At 39.7% G+C, this 15,328-nt stretch overlaps 1 protein-coding gene across 1 annotated transcript in view; it reads right to left on the bottom strand.

Annotated features, from left to right (window-relative positions):
• Window positions 1–11,547, bottom strand: part of mast3b (microtubule associated serine/threonine kinase 3b) — a 30,078-nt gene extending 18,531 nt beyond the window's left edge. The window contains exons 1-3 of the mRNA XM_074667547.1: window positions 11,192–11,547; window positions 8,197–8,286; window positions 824–912 (exon numbers count right to left, since the gene is read on the bottom strand). Of these exons, the coding sequence (XP_074523648.1) occupies window positions 824–912; window positions 8,197–8,286; window positions 11,192–11,238 (226 nt within the window). The 5' untranslated portion in view covers window positions 11,239–11,547. The remainder of the gene's footprint in view (window positions 1–823; window positions 913–8,196; window positions 8,287–11,191) is intronic.
• Window positions 11,548–15,328: the final 3,781 nt, after the last annotated feature.

Genomic DNA, 15,328 nt, shown 5'->3' with positions numbered 1-15,328 from the left:
GAACCTCATCTACTTGCTGTGCGTTTTGTGCAACAATTGAAAAAATGACAGTCTTTCTTTGACAAACTTTAAACTTAAGAATTTTAACTCTTCATTCATAGCCAAGTTGGATAGCCCGTAGCTTGTGGTCGTCCAAATGGGCATTTGCTTCAGTGTCAACCTGATACTGGCTATAGCATGGCTTACAAGTTCGTGTTAAACAAGCTTAATGGTGTCTTAGTGAGCATGAGGCAAGGCAAGGTGCCCTGCAGCTTATAAACAGTAACGTGAGAGGAGCTGATACTTTAGTAGCAAGCTACACAAGAGACAATGATGTGTTCGTTTGCAACTTTAATTAGAGGTCGTTTATCAAACATGGTGAAATTGAATATTTCTTAGAAGTCATGTTGGATTTTTGAAAGGTGTGTTGGTAGCTCATGATTTCCTTTCTGGAGTAACTTTTCCTTTACTCTGATGATTACTAAAATTTAAAACCAATCTGGATTTATTTGACTCTCAATCTGTTCTCCAGTGTGGACACAGAAGCACTTCTTCTTCTTGGTTGTTATAGCAGGAATTAGGAAACAATGCAACAGAGTGCACTGGCGTGGACATGTCTCTGCAGGGCACAGCTTAAATACAAACCAGCCAGTCCAGTTTAAAGATGATTAAATACCAAGGACACATACATCAGTTAAGATTAATTTTAATCTCAATTGGCCAATGCAGTGTTGCTATGTTTTGTGCAGCAGAAGCAGAGTCTCCACCAACACGGTTTCTGCAGCAGTGCTCCTGTTGGGACTTGCTGGGATTAAAGGTTACCAAACGTCACAGTAGATCTTACCGGTGTGCAGGGAGAGCGGGGAGAGCGGCCGGGACAACGTGGGCGATGGCGTCCCGACGCCGAGGCTCTTCCTGTTGCTGCTGCGACAGCTGAAGCACAAACAGGAAAAGAGGGAGAGTGAGCAGACTGCCAGCACTGACACACATCACAAGTTGTATGGAAATGTCTCTGCTGGTTTGCATAGTGAGGGACTGTCATCACCTGTTAGCCAGTGAAATCTGCTTGTGTTTTTATTTAGGGATGTGTTGATATAAATATTAAATAAAGGAAACTAAAACAGTTTGACACCAACAGATCTCTCTCAGTACTGGGTGACTTACTTTACTGTATTTCTAAAAGGAAAAAAAAACAGCCTAATGCTTTCCACATGATAAAATCATGCCTGTAAAGAAAGCTTACCGACATGCATTCATCAGGCTTTTGTGCAATAAGAATTGGTGCATTCATTAACAAGGTAGAACAAATCATGTGCGCAGCATCTCTCCTTCTTCTCCTCATCATTTTCAGGCGAGCTTCAAGTGCCTACAAGCTGTTACATAATTCCCTCTATGGTAATATGAAGAGCATAAAATGCCATTTGGCAAACTTTGTCACAGCTAAATACTTATTTTTATTAAATTACCTCCATCACCGAGCAGTTAAACTGAACAGTGTTAAATATTTGTACGTCTTTTATTACTAGTAGATGTAGTCATGTAGACATGTCTGTCTGCGAATGCATCAAGCAGCAGATTGAGAACACAAAGGACAATTTGTGACACAACAGATTAAGACACTTGACCTCTAAAGAAGCAGACTGTGATCCACAAAGCTGTAAGTAATCTAAATACTGCAAAAGCTGAACAACAACAAAGAAACATCTACACTCCAGGACAACGGGATGTAGGGAGAGTGACTGCAAGTGGTCGAAACAAGCCAGGAGGTTTGGTTTTCTGCCAGCTTATGTACCTTACATAACTTTGTTTTTTCTAAACAGACATATGTAACACAACTGGAGCAATTCTAGAGTATTTTAGTTGCAATTTTTGAAGCTGGCAACTTGATATATAATATTTAACTGCAATTTGATCTTCTGCAGCACTACGGCATGTTGAACCAACTATCTAATAAAGAAAGGAGAAAAGAAATCTATGAGGCATGTTTATTTGAGTCAACTAATAATCTCTAATTTTGCTCAACTTGACTGTTGTTACCTTTGGATTTATTCTAGTGCAACACACGTGGAGCAGTGCAGCCAGGTTTACAGTGTTCAAACCAGTTTACCCGATGGACACATTTTATCGTTGCAAACAAAGTAAACAAGGGTGTGAATAATTATCCTCCCCAGTCTAACTGACAATACACATCAGTTTAGTTTTCTTTCTACATTATGATAAAAAGGCAGCTGAAGCATCATTATTATTAAGGATAATGTGTTTCCTGGAGTTCTTTGGATAAAAAAATGAGAAATATTTGAAACATTTCCACAGAAAAATGCTGGTTACAACCTTGGAGAGCTCAAAGTGATGATGGAAAATGTCACCTTCAGCTGAACAGCATGATTAGATTTTTGCTAATAACAGAAATTTAAAGCAAAGATCAGCAAAAGAGCATGCTTTGGAAAAAGTTGGAAATCAATGGTGAACTGTTTTCGGTGAATAAAACGCAACGCAACTATAAGCACCCCTAGCACAAAATGCTTGCAGATTTTCCTTTAGCCAAACTACACATCAACAGTTGGTTCAGCTCTGATAAACAAGTGATGCTCAGAGTGATTTTCAGGCTGTATTTAGATACTTGGCTTCGTGATTTCAGACAAGCTGAGCCTGTATATGCTTTTCTTCTTCAGTCAACATAAAAAGACATAAAAAGACAAGAAAGACACTGAAGTTCTGTGTAATTCACCCTGTTAGACATATCTTTCACTTACACCTTAAAGGACAAGAGATAACATCTGGAGGCCATCCACGATATAAAACCAATGATTAGCACATTCAAATTCTTGTTCTTCAAAACAAGTGCCACACACAAGCAGAACTTAGAGTTTATGCAAATTCTTCATTTTGTCCAGTTACATAAAACTCTGGACTCAAAAAGATAAGGTTTAGATATTTTACTCAAAGAGTTAAGATGGCTTTGTCTCTGCCCACTGAGCTTTAACTCCACCGATGAGATTATTTCCGCCCCCGGAGCAGCTCTGCCTTAAGCGATGTTTACGTAATTACAACTCTAATCTGCAGGCAGATGCATGCAACACCAGCATGGCCATGTCAGAAGAAGAGGGAGAAGTGATGAGAGCCAAGATACAAAGAGGAAACCTCATGGTGACAGACTGGGAGTGTGTGAGCCGACAGCAACAGCAGGACCAGCTTGAGCCACAGATGCCCAAGATGTCTGTGTGTTTGTGCGCTTGTATGTGTGTGTGTGTGTATGTTCTTGGTGGCAGAATAAAAGGAGGGAGGGGGTGCTACATAATCCTCTGGTTCTGAAAAGAGGGGGCAAACTTTGACAATAACATTCAACTGAGCAGATTTTACTGTGACACAAGGGAGAGGAACCTATAATAGTGCAGACTTAATGTAGTCAAATGCAAGTATACTAAAGTTATAACAATTCAGGATTTTATGCAGAAATCCTGAATACTTACAGTTTCCAAAACGAGAACAAAGCTATTTTAATACAGCAACTTCTGGGTTGTGGGTTTTTTAGTAACTGTAGTCAAACTAAGAAATTTAAGACATTAAAATCTCTGAAGCAGGGCAGCTCTTCAAAATGTTAGATACTTCCATTTTTCACCTACGGTAGAAACTGCAGGGTCACACGCAGTAAATTAACAAATATACTGCCCATGATAGTGAAAATGTCACATTTCAGGAATATCTAATCAAATGCAAGGCAAACATATAACAACATATGAGGATATAGGATCAATATATAGGAATGATCAATAAAAGAATATTGCTAAAGAAATGTATACAGAAAGCCAAATCAGAAGACTAGATATTGTTTTTTTATTTTGATATCAATATTTGGCATCAGCAACATGTCAAATGTATCCTTTTTTTGTCTTTTCTCTTTGATTGCAAACTAAGAATACTTTGTTTTTGATCTTTTGGTTGAAGGAAACATGTTATCTGGAATTAAATCAGCGTGGGTCTGGAAAGAATGGCTGTAATATTAAAGAAGAACTACCATATTTATCTTTGGTCAGGACAAGGACCAGTTAATTCTGACACCAAAAAGTTTCATCTTTAATTCTAAAAACAGCAAAAAAGAAAAATTACTTATGAATGCTGACAGTTGCACTTACTTGCTAGCCCAACTGGGCGCAGTGTACGTAGAGTAACGTAGACCTAATGTAATGCCAGTGCCAACAAAGAAACCGGCATGTAATATAATAAAATAGTTATCTGCAAGAGTGTTTGGTGTGTTTTAACAGCCACGTTTCTGGAAAAAAAAAATATGTGCACAATATATGAAACACAAACCCATACTTAAAACTGAACAATCAGGATTAACGTAAACTAGCATTCGAGTTTCTGCGAGAAGCTAGCATGATGTTTTAAGATGTTATCTTCTCTGTAAAGGCGTTTAAACATAAAATAAAATGAGTGTGAGTATATAAAAAAAAAGACACGCTATGAAAGAAAACGATACACTTTGTAAAGCAAATATAACTCGTTGAACTGCTCGAGTTGAGCGTCCACATCAACAACTCTGGATAACTACCTTTTTGAGCGCTTCAGCAACGCTCCGGGAACAAAATGAGACTTGTTCTGGTTCGGCATCGCAGACCACTGACTTGGATCCGACATGATGTGGGATCTTTCTTTTCTTGTTTTTACATAATCCTTGTTTCAAAGTTGGTTTCAAAAAGCTTTGGTCACTGAAAAACCCGCTCCTCTTTCAACCGCTTTCCCACCATCGTCTCCTCTCTTCGGCGGGTCCTTTTGTAGTCACACCGACTCTGTCCGCCTCGTGAGGACCTAACTGATCCGGGACTGCCGTTACATCCTCCGGTCAGCTCCCGGACTACGGGCCTGTTGTCCCCGAGGCATCACCCTCATGGCGGTTGGCTGGCAGCGTAATACCATCCACACATCAGCGGCACACTTTAGTTTAGCCCAACAGACGCTGCTGGTGGTGGCGTGTGTATCCGTGTGAGCAGGCTGGAGTCTGCTGCTACGTTCAAGTGCTGCTCGTTACTTCAGCCTCTCACCGCTGGAACCTCTTTGAGAGTGAGACTTGTTCTATATTCTGTGAGCCTGGTCAACCGCCCTAAACCTAATATCTATACAATACATCTGTAATCTGTATACATTAAATGTGTCACGAAACTACAATGCAAATACACTATACAAAACTACGGCCTGTCTGTTTTTCTTGGTTGCATATTTTTCTGGACATCTCCATACACAGGAAAATAATACTTAAGTTTTTATGTTTTATGAAAAATTTTTTTTTTCTCATTTCAAACTCCCTTTTAGTTTTTTTTCTTGTTTATATCCATGTTATTCATTATGTTGTGATTCTGAATTTCATTCAATGCTGCAAAAAGCAAACTTTTACCAGTGAAAGCCTTACTTGTATCATTGAGATAAGCTGTAAAAAGTCTTCAGCTAATGAACCTGCAGAAACTTTGGTTCAAGAATTGTGAAGATTGGAAGTAAGATTCATAAATAATAATAATAATAATAATAATAATAATAATAATAATAATAATAATAATAATAATAATATAAAAAAATAATAATAATATATATGTTTAGTTATAGAACTCTTTTAAAATCCAGATACAATGAACAATCAAGACTAAATAAGGAATAGTCAAAAAGACACAGAACCACACAAAACAAAATAACAGAGCAACCATTCCATTCACTGAAAGCTTCCTGAAAAGGGTGAGTTTTTAACAGAAATTTGAAAGTGGATGGGTCAGAGTAATTCTGAATATGTATAGGGAGTAAGTTCCCGAAGAGTAGGTGGCTATGGAGAATGCTTTATGAAGCAATGACCATTCATTAGCAGAAGAACAACTGTGAAGACACATTTGGACTGGATGGATATTTTTCTGTTCATTTATTGACTCTGACAAGTGTTTAAATGCACTTATGTGATTTATTTCTAAACAAAAATAAAAAAGTGAAAAAAAAATCTTGATAATCTACATCTCCTTGTGTTATTTGAATTGAAATTGATGGCAAGTCATATCACAGGCTCAGCAACCAATGCAACAAAAAGACAAAACCATTTTCCCATTCTAGACGGTAGTTTTCCCACTTTCACTTTATTAAGCAGTGTCTAGTAAGCTCTAGTATCATACTATGCAGTGTTGAGTTTACTACAGTCTATTTTATCAAATCTAATTATAGAACTATTGCCATGGAAACTGTACTCTACCTATTTGGTCTCTCAGGTGTGATTTTACTACAGTGACAAATTCCTACAGAACTTGAAGGCAGCTGAAGATTTGTTGTTGGGTTGTACCACGAGGTCTCGAGTAAAGGGTGGTTTCCAGTTAAACTTTCAAACAGTGGTACATTCCACTGCATATTGTACCTCCAGGGATTAAACGGTATTTTGGGAGAGAAACATAAGTATATTACCTCAAACAAAGAAAGACACTCTCTTCTGTTTTGTCACAAGGTTGCTCAGGTATCTCACACTTAAATTAATTCATTTTAAAAACTCCCTCATATCAGATCATGACAAGAAATTTAGAGAAGTTTTTTACATGTTGCAAATTATATGTGGCTGATGTTTGTTTTGCAGTGTTTTCATTATGTTTTAATTAATTTCATGCTTAGTTTAAATCAAGACATCTGCTTCCCGTATGCTAAACTGCAATATGGAAAAATACAGTGTATACAAGTGTGCATTATGTACCAGGGAGCATAGTATAAGAGCTATCATTGAGTGTATCAGAGTCAATAAAGATGATGCATGAAAGCTGTTTATTTGCATACAAATATAGAATCTGATGCAAGAGAGCAAATATGTTCCTGCGGGGTGAAACAAACAGGGATTTCAGGATGAAAATCCTGAGGAAGGATGCCAGCAAATGTGCAGTCTACCATACAGCGCCACGTTACAACAAACTAAGTAAAGGCTGTCATGTTTGTTTAAGATATTTGGTTTTCCTACTTTTTGTTTTGCTCATTTCCAGCAAAGAAATTGGAATTTGTCACAGTGCAGTGAGCGGTGTGACAGCATGGCACCACTCACACATCCAGAAACATGCTGGATGCAGCCACCTATGTTTGCAGTCTTGCCTTCCTCCACAGCACCCAACAGCGTTGCCAAGCAACCCACATAGACTCGGAGACAACTAATACACGGTAGGTTTTCACTGCTGTAATAGGAGTAGTATGATATATGGACTAAATATTTCTGTTGAGGATATATTCTTAAAAAAATATTTCACTTGTAGGAAAGCTGATGTCTTTACGTTATGATCAGCTCAAATTCAAAATGTGGAGAGCTTTTGTAAATAAGATTTCAATACCTCTCAACACATAAAAGAGTCTGTGTGTCAATGTCTGTGTCTGCCTTGAACCCCCTCCTCTGTCTATATGTTGATGTTTTGGTTGTACCGGGACATTTCTGGGAAGAGAGTAGGCATAGTTACATTAGCCAATCACAGCGTGTCCAGTGTGCAAATGACTTTGGCCTTAATTACGTCAGTTCAATTCAATTTGTGTGGTGAGTAGCAAGTGAAAGAAGCTATCCAAGCACTGAGTAAGGAAAGTAACCAAAGTAAAACGAAACACCAAACAGACAAAGCTTTTTACCAAACGAGGGTGACGCTTGGCTGGACTTTCACTCACTTTTGGGCACCAATGAAAATTACTGCAGACCCCAGATACCATATAAAATAACAGAATATGATTTGATGGATATCCTATTGGACATGGGATAGTATATATTTAAGGTTCAATTCCAGGGCCAAGAGTTTTCCTTAAGTAAACCTTTTACAGTCTATGAAGTAAACCCATTAAAATATTGTAAAACTGTGTTTTGGTCAGTAAACTGTAACTTTTGAAGACATGAAACTTTGAAATAGGTCAAGACTGACAAGAATTTTTAAAGACAGAATTACCTGAATAGGCAGGGCACTGTAGATTAGGTTAAGATATCAGACATCAGTTTGTTTATTTATTAATATATTAACTTATTTGATTGGAGGCTTTTTTAGCAGCTGATTAGGATGCATATGGTGCTGAGTAAATGCTGCTGACATATTCAAGGCAAACTGCAAGTGCAAATTGAAGACAGCTTTAAGACTTATTTGATGCATCACAAGTTGTTCATCTTTGTGAAGAACTAACTGGGACGACAGTCACGTAATATGTTCAGTGCATAGAAACAGTTAGTGCGTGACCTGGCTTTCTTACCTCCAGGGATGAAGGGTTTGTAAGGGGCTGCAGGGACTGCAGGGGCTGCATGGGCTCAGGAGGGTGGGGCTCTGGCATGTGGGCGACAAACTGTAAGGCAAGATATGTTGGCATGGATTAGATAACGGACTCAGCACATGAGTACATTGGCGTCTGTAATCAGTCAGCAGCAGTGCAGTGGTTGAGAGCTAGAGGTTGAAGGCTGGCCCTGATTGGCTTACATCAGCAGCTGATGGTGACAGACACTCAATAGATGACTGCAGGGTGATGCTGCTGCTGCTGTTAACATTGTTTGGTACAGGGTGATGTATGCAAAACTTGGTGCGACTTGAATGAGTCCAGAACATAGACAGAGAAGCTGAAAGGGACACAAGTATTAGTAATTGGACTTGTCTAACAGCTGAAAACTGATAATGAATAATGCTTCCATACACTGAAGTTGTTCTAAATCAGTTGTTTACATCCCAAGTCTGATATCTAGAACTGATGTTATTGGACAGTCTGTTTAAACACAAAGCCCTATCTCCATTTGAAAAAATAAAATTCTAAATTCAAAGTCTGAATTCTAAAATTAAAGGTAGCACTTTTGGACTTCTGATTTTTTTTTTTTTGCTAGATTTTTTTACAGAAAAATCTGGGTTTTATTTATTTATTTTTTGGACAATACTGAAAGACAATATCGGCAGTTACTGGTATCAAATCCGTATCTATATTTCTTAAATCACCAGAATTTTGTACTTCAGATTTTTAGCCACACTACACACTCAGACAATATGTTTTACAGTAAGTATGATCCACTGTTTCTTTTTTTCACATACTGTTTTGTATTGGAATATGCATGCTCAGCCTTCCTCACGATGCTGACCCAGCATCCAAGCTGCTTTTATTATTGATTTCCCTGCTCTGATGTAGGCTCTGCCTTGTGGGCTCCACACCGCTCACACTATTGTCTCAGTACTGCAGAGGCTTCTCAGTGCTAAACACAGCTCTGGCTTCCAAAGCACTAATGAACGTGTTGTCATAGTAATGCTGGGAGGATGGTTGGAAAAACAAGTCCTTGCACAAAGACTCCACATCCTGTTGTGTCGGCTTATAATTAAACAACACATGAAACTCATTACGCTGCGTTTCATCCTGACACGTTTTCTCCTTCAGACCTCAAAACTGAAGCCCTGAGAGGTGCTTGATTGGGTAATCATCCTTCATTTACATTTCCTATTTCCAATTTGACAGCACTCCTGTCCTGTGTGTAAACTGAGGAGAAAATCTCAGGCTGACTCATCAGTGACATTTATGCAGAACGTCTGAATTGGCATCAGGCAGGACAGAAGCTTGATAGTTTTACAACAACAATAACAAACATGGTACAAGATTTCTTTAAGTGTTTTTACTTCAAAAGTGTAATCCATTTGAGAATCACTGTTAATGTCTGAAAATAGAGACTTTATTATAGAAACAGAAAAAGTATTTTCAATACATTTCCTTTGGTATGTTCCCATCAGGCGTTGCAACTTAAGTTTATTTCTCAAGAGCAAAGTACCTGAATATCCTAGTTCTCGGCACCTTAAAGAGAATTACTCTAAGTTCTGTGTCCCTAATTTTACGAAGACTTTTTAAACAAAAAGAAAAAGATTTTAAGTCCTGCAGAAGAACACGCTCTCTTACACATTTTTGAAGGAAACTAATGTCTCATCTTGAGAAAAAAAATAATTCAGTTGTAGACAGATGTGTTCTGTTATGGACAGTTATCTGTAACATACAGACCTGAATACAAACATTCAATGAAATCTGTTGCTTTGTGTTATCAATCAAATGCTTGTCTAGTCTAATTGTCCATCAACAGCATCTACTTAAGTCCTGAAGCCCTCCCTGCATGTGAGTGTGAAACCTCCTCTGTATCTCTGCGCGGGAGCAGCTACAGCATGAGCCTAAAAATGAAAATGAAACACAAACAGCACATGCTCGCTGAGATGATGCACGGAGGAGGCAGATGGATGTATCAGAGAAAGTGTGCATGTGTGCAGGAAGCTCCTACGCCTTATGGATGGATCAGTATCTAATGGTCAGCAGGTAGCCCCCTTACTCCCCACCCCGCCTCCACCCCATGAGAGAGAAGAGGCTACAATCAATGTGGAGGAAGAGTGGGCGGGTATAAGGCTGCAGCCACGTCCTTTTGATGGAAACAGGATTCATGGGTTGACAATTAGATGAAAACAAAATACATCTCCTCATAACTGCCAGCCTTTTGGGTCGCTTGGCGCTGCGAGGGGGAGCGTGTGATTCATGCAGGAATCGAGGAGTGAAGACACCATGTGAGGTTAAAAAAAGAGAAGACAAAAGAGCTGGGGAAAAAACACAACACCATGAAGACAAGAATCACATTGAGACAGGAGATGCAGCTCTGAAACAAAGGAGGGAAAAACCTTGGTGAAAGATTGATAAACTGGACTGTGTTGCAAAAGTAAACAAAAGGGGGGAGCTCACGTTGAAGTGCAAAAAGCCAAAATAACTCAACTTCCTCTTCATGAAAGGTTCAACACTTCAGAGATGCAAAGAAATGGCACAGACAACTTGATTTCTCTACATCCTGTGAGATAAATAATAATTTTGAATCAAATACACAGGAAATAAACTAATTCTTATTCTTTTAGAGCTACTCAGTTAATGAGACACCTGTAACTTCACCTGGTCTTCATCTTGAGTCTTCAAAACAAAAAAAGGAAGCTGAAAACTGAAGCTATAAACTAGTTAAGGATGCCTCGAGCTAATGTCATCACCCTGAGAGAAAACAAGAGGGATTTTTGGCATTTACATCATACTCTGCCGGTTTCACAGCTTTCAACAACACATGCAATAGTCTGTGTTTACATTCTAGTAGACCCGTCCACAGCAACACGTTACATTTCAGCTACTTCCCTCTCAAAACAACTTTAAAGACAACAACAGCACATGAAAACATGTGGTGTCAGATGATGTAATTAAACAAAAAACTTACTCCAGAGTCAGAGAGGGGATCTTCAGTTTATCTCGCCGAGACTTCATACTTGCTGAGCACCAAGCGGAGGCTTCATGTACTGGGTCTCAGATCCGGCTTGCAGCCACTCATCGCTGCGGTTGGGGACTAAAAATAACCCGGTTCACTGGGTATCGTTTACCGGCAGCTTCAGCGGATTCCGTGGAGATTCTTCCCTCTTGAACAGATACGAAAAAACGCAGTTTGATTTTGATGAGATGACGCGCCGCTAGGGCTGCTGCGCGTTTCGCCTCCCGTCTGTCTCCAAGGCGCACCAGAGAGCGAGTGCCACAGAACCGAGGGAGCGACGGGTCACCGCTTACCTCCATGTGACTGGTGGGGAAGCAGGGAAGGAGGGAGGGAAGGGAGGGTGAGGGAAAGGGGGGAGTCTATTGCAGAAGGAGGAGGAGCAGGGGGGGCTAAATCAATAGGGGCGGTAAGTGACAGTCAACAGAGGTTAGGTTGATTGAAGGTGGTGGAAAAGTTGAGGAGAAAGGGATCAGATGTATTTTCAAATAACACGATAATTTCCCTCAAAAAACAAGGGACGCCTAGAATTTTTTCTTAATAATTTTCTTCTAGTACAAATACCTCAACACAATTCTGGTTGTAACGTATTTCCGCTTGTGACCCCCTATTGAAGATGTGTTTCCGCTTAAAACCTCAATAACAAGGCTGTGCAAAAAGTTTGCTCCCTTATTGTTTGATGAGAGGCTGTGTCATATAGAAACCCATCTGCTCTTCTGTGCATTGAAATGAAACCAGGCTGCTGGTCGTGAAGAGGCTGGGGAATACCTCCTCCAAACTGTGACAGCTGCCACACAGGAACCGTTTCTCACTCTCTGCAGCGCGCCGACTGTGTGTGTGTATGTGTGCGTGTGTGTGTGTGTGTGTGTGTGTAAGGAGAGGGTGGGGGGCTTTACTTCTCCACTGCGATGTAGAAGCCATTAGTCGCACGGACAGAGTCGATTTCCCCAAGAGGAGGCAGTGTTTGTGCCAGTATGTATACACACGTGAAGCCACCGTGAACGCGCAGGGCTGAATCACATTACTGCGCGTCTGTAGTTTTTTTTTTTTTTTTTGAGGCGCCTCTGGTCTGTCAGGGCGTGCACGTGCGGGGATGAGGTCTTTACACGTTTTTGAAGCGCGCATCAAAGATTTCCCCCAGTCTGTGTGGGAGTGTGTTCGTGTGTAGTATGTGTTAATGGATGTGTGTTTTTAAAGGTTTATGTTAGATTGTCTTTTTTTACTGATAGTACAGGTGGGTGTGTGCTCGTGTGTAATTGCATACTTGAAAGTCAATTTGTGGGGATCCAATTTATTTAGTGTGTGTGTGTATGTGTGTATGTGTGTGTGTGTGTGTGTGTGTGTGTGTGTGTGTGTGTGTGTGTGATGTACTATCACTTGTTGCACCTTAGCTTGTTTCTATGGAATTCCTACATCTCCAACAGCAACAGGCCACAGCAACGACACCAGTGTCTTCTTGGTTGCGAGGGAACTGCTGATATTTTTCCTGACTACAAGGACATGAGCTGGATACAAGCACAGTGGTGGTCAAAAGCGTGTTTCCAAAACTATCAGTAATAAGCTTGTACTGATTTGGCCAAAATATGTGTGTAGAGTGCAGTGTGTGAACCAAGCTGTAACCTCCAGTCTTAAAATGAGAGGCAATGTGGAAGTGTTAAAATTGCAGTTCATTCAGTGTCCGCTTGAGGCTGGTCCCGGAAGTACTGGAAAGCACAAACACGCCAAGGCAAAAAAAGCAGAAGTAAACATGGTCTTAGCTCGGAACAAAAATGACTTAAGGCTGAATAGCCAATGTGTCTTTAACTCCACACATTTTACAGGGGTGTTCCTTTAAAGTAGATATTAAGGTGACGTGTTTGTCCGATCAGAGGCACAGCTCAGCTGGTTGACAGATACAGCGCCTTGCAAAAGTATTCACCCCCCTAGGAATTTTTCACGTTTTAATACCTCACAACCTGGAATTAAAATGTATTGTTAGAGCATTTTCACCATTTCATATACATAACATGTTCAACAACTTTGAAGATGTGATTTTTTTTTTATTGTGAAGCAAACAAACAAAAAAAGGCCAAAAAACAAAAATTTCACTGTACATAATTATTCACCCCACTGAAGTCAGTACTTTGTAGAACCACCTTTTGCAGCAATTACAGCTGTAAGTCTCTTCTGATAAGTCTGTATGAGCTCGCCACATCTTGCAACTGGGATTTTTGCCCATTCCTCATGGCAAAACTTCTCCAGCTCCTACAAGTTGGATGGTTTCCGTTTGTGAACGGCAGTCTTCAAGTCAAACCAGAGATTTTCAATTGGATTGAAGTCCGGGCTTTGACTAGGCCATTCTAACACATTTAACTTCTTCTCCTTAAACCAACCAAGTGTAGCTTTAGCAGTCTGCTTTGGGTCATTGTCCTGCTGGAAGGTGAACCTCCGTCCCAGTCGCAAATCACAAGCAGACTGAAACAGATTTTGCTCCAGAATGGCCCTGTATTTAGCACCATCCATCTTTCCATCTATGCAGACCAGTTTCCCAGTCCCTGCTGCTGCAAAACATCCCCACAGCATGACGCTGCCACCATCATGTTTCACTGTGGGGAAGGTGTTCTTGGGGTGATGGGATGTGTTGGGTTGCCGCCAGGCATAGCATTTCCCTTTGTGGCCAAAAAGTTCAATTTTAGTCTCGTCTGACCAGATCACCTTCTGCCATACATTTAGGGGGTCATCCACATGCTTTTTGGCAAACTCAAAACGTGCTTTCTTATTTTTAACACTTAGTTAAGGCTTTTTTCCGGCCACTCTTCCATAAAGCCCAGCTCTTATTGTTGTTCTATGGACAGACACACCAGTGTCTGCTGTGGAACTCTGCAGCTCCTTCAGGGTTACCTTTGGTCTCTCTGTTGCCTCTCTGATCAATGCCCTCTTTGCCCAGTCTGTGAGTTTTGGTGGTCGGCCCTGTCTTGGCAGATTTGTTGTGGTCCCGTGTTGTTTCCATTTGGCGATTATGGATTTGATGGTGCTCCGAGGGATCATCAAAGATGTAGATGTTTTTTTATCACCCGGTCCTGACTTGTATCTCTGTGTAACTTTGTCCCTGACTTGTTTGGAGAGCTCCTTGGTCTTCATGATGTGATGCCTCTTGCTAAGTGAAGTTGCAGCCCATTAGGGCCTCTCAGAAAAGGTGTGTTTATACTGACACATCATGTGACTCTTAGATTGAACACAGGTGGACTTCATTTAACCAATTCTGTGACTTGTAATAGATTATAGATTCTATATGTGACTCCATATAGATAGAAAACAGTTGATAAGAGTTTCATGTGAACTTGAATAAATCTTGTAAAACAGTCGTTCCCAATTTTTTACAATTCAGGGCCCACTATCAAGTCTCAAAAAATTTGCAAACATAAAAGACTAAACTGAATGCTGCAATACAGTCTCATTACAAAGTGGTCCAGCTGACCACAACAAAAGTTCCTATCTTTCATTAGCTTGTGTTTCGGCGGTGTCTAAAACTGAAGACTTAAATAGACAGTTTATTGTTTGCGCCATCTTGAATTGTTTTTGTTGAAATACTACGGGGGTTAGGCAATTATAAGTTTCAACTTCAGCCTAAACCCTTTCGATCAGCACTACCAGGTACATTGATCTGCACACGGTTATGTGTATGTTTGTATATGTGTGAGAATACATGTATGTGTGGGCAGATCTACATGTATATATGCGTATATATATATATATATATATATATATATATATATATATATATATATATATATATATATATATATATAGAGAGAGAGAGAGAGAGAGAGAGAGAGAGAGAGAGAGAGATGTTTGGATATATGTATATGTATGTACATAAGTGTATTTGATTGTGCAATGACCGGAAAATTAAAACTAACTAACTAACATGTCTGATACTAAAACAAACAAAAAGAATATATGGACATATTTAATAGACTTTTAAATAAGTTTTACAATTTTGAACATTATTATGTATAGTTTTTCCCTATAATTACACCCCCAGACACAGACACACACACACAAATACTACTCGTACTATTTTAGAAATGATTTAGTGGCCTACTTTTAGCA

The sequence above is a fragment of the Halichoeres trimaculatus genome, unplaced genomic scaffold, assembly GCF_033239565.1.
Source record: "Halichoeres trimaculatus isolate MK-OKI-2021-1 unplaced genomic scaffold, fHalTri1.1 fHalTri1_scaffold_4, whole genome shotgun sequence".
NCBI classification, from domain to species: Eukaryota; Metazoa; Chordata; class Actinopteri; order Labriformes; family Labridae; genus Halichoeres; species Halichoeres trimaculatus.
This window is presented reverse-complemented; position numbering and strand designations above follow the sequence as displayed.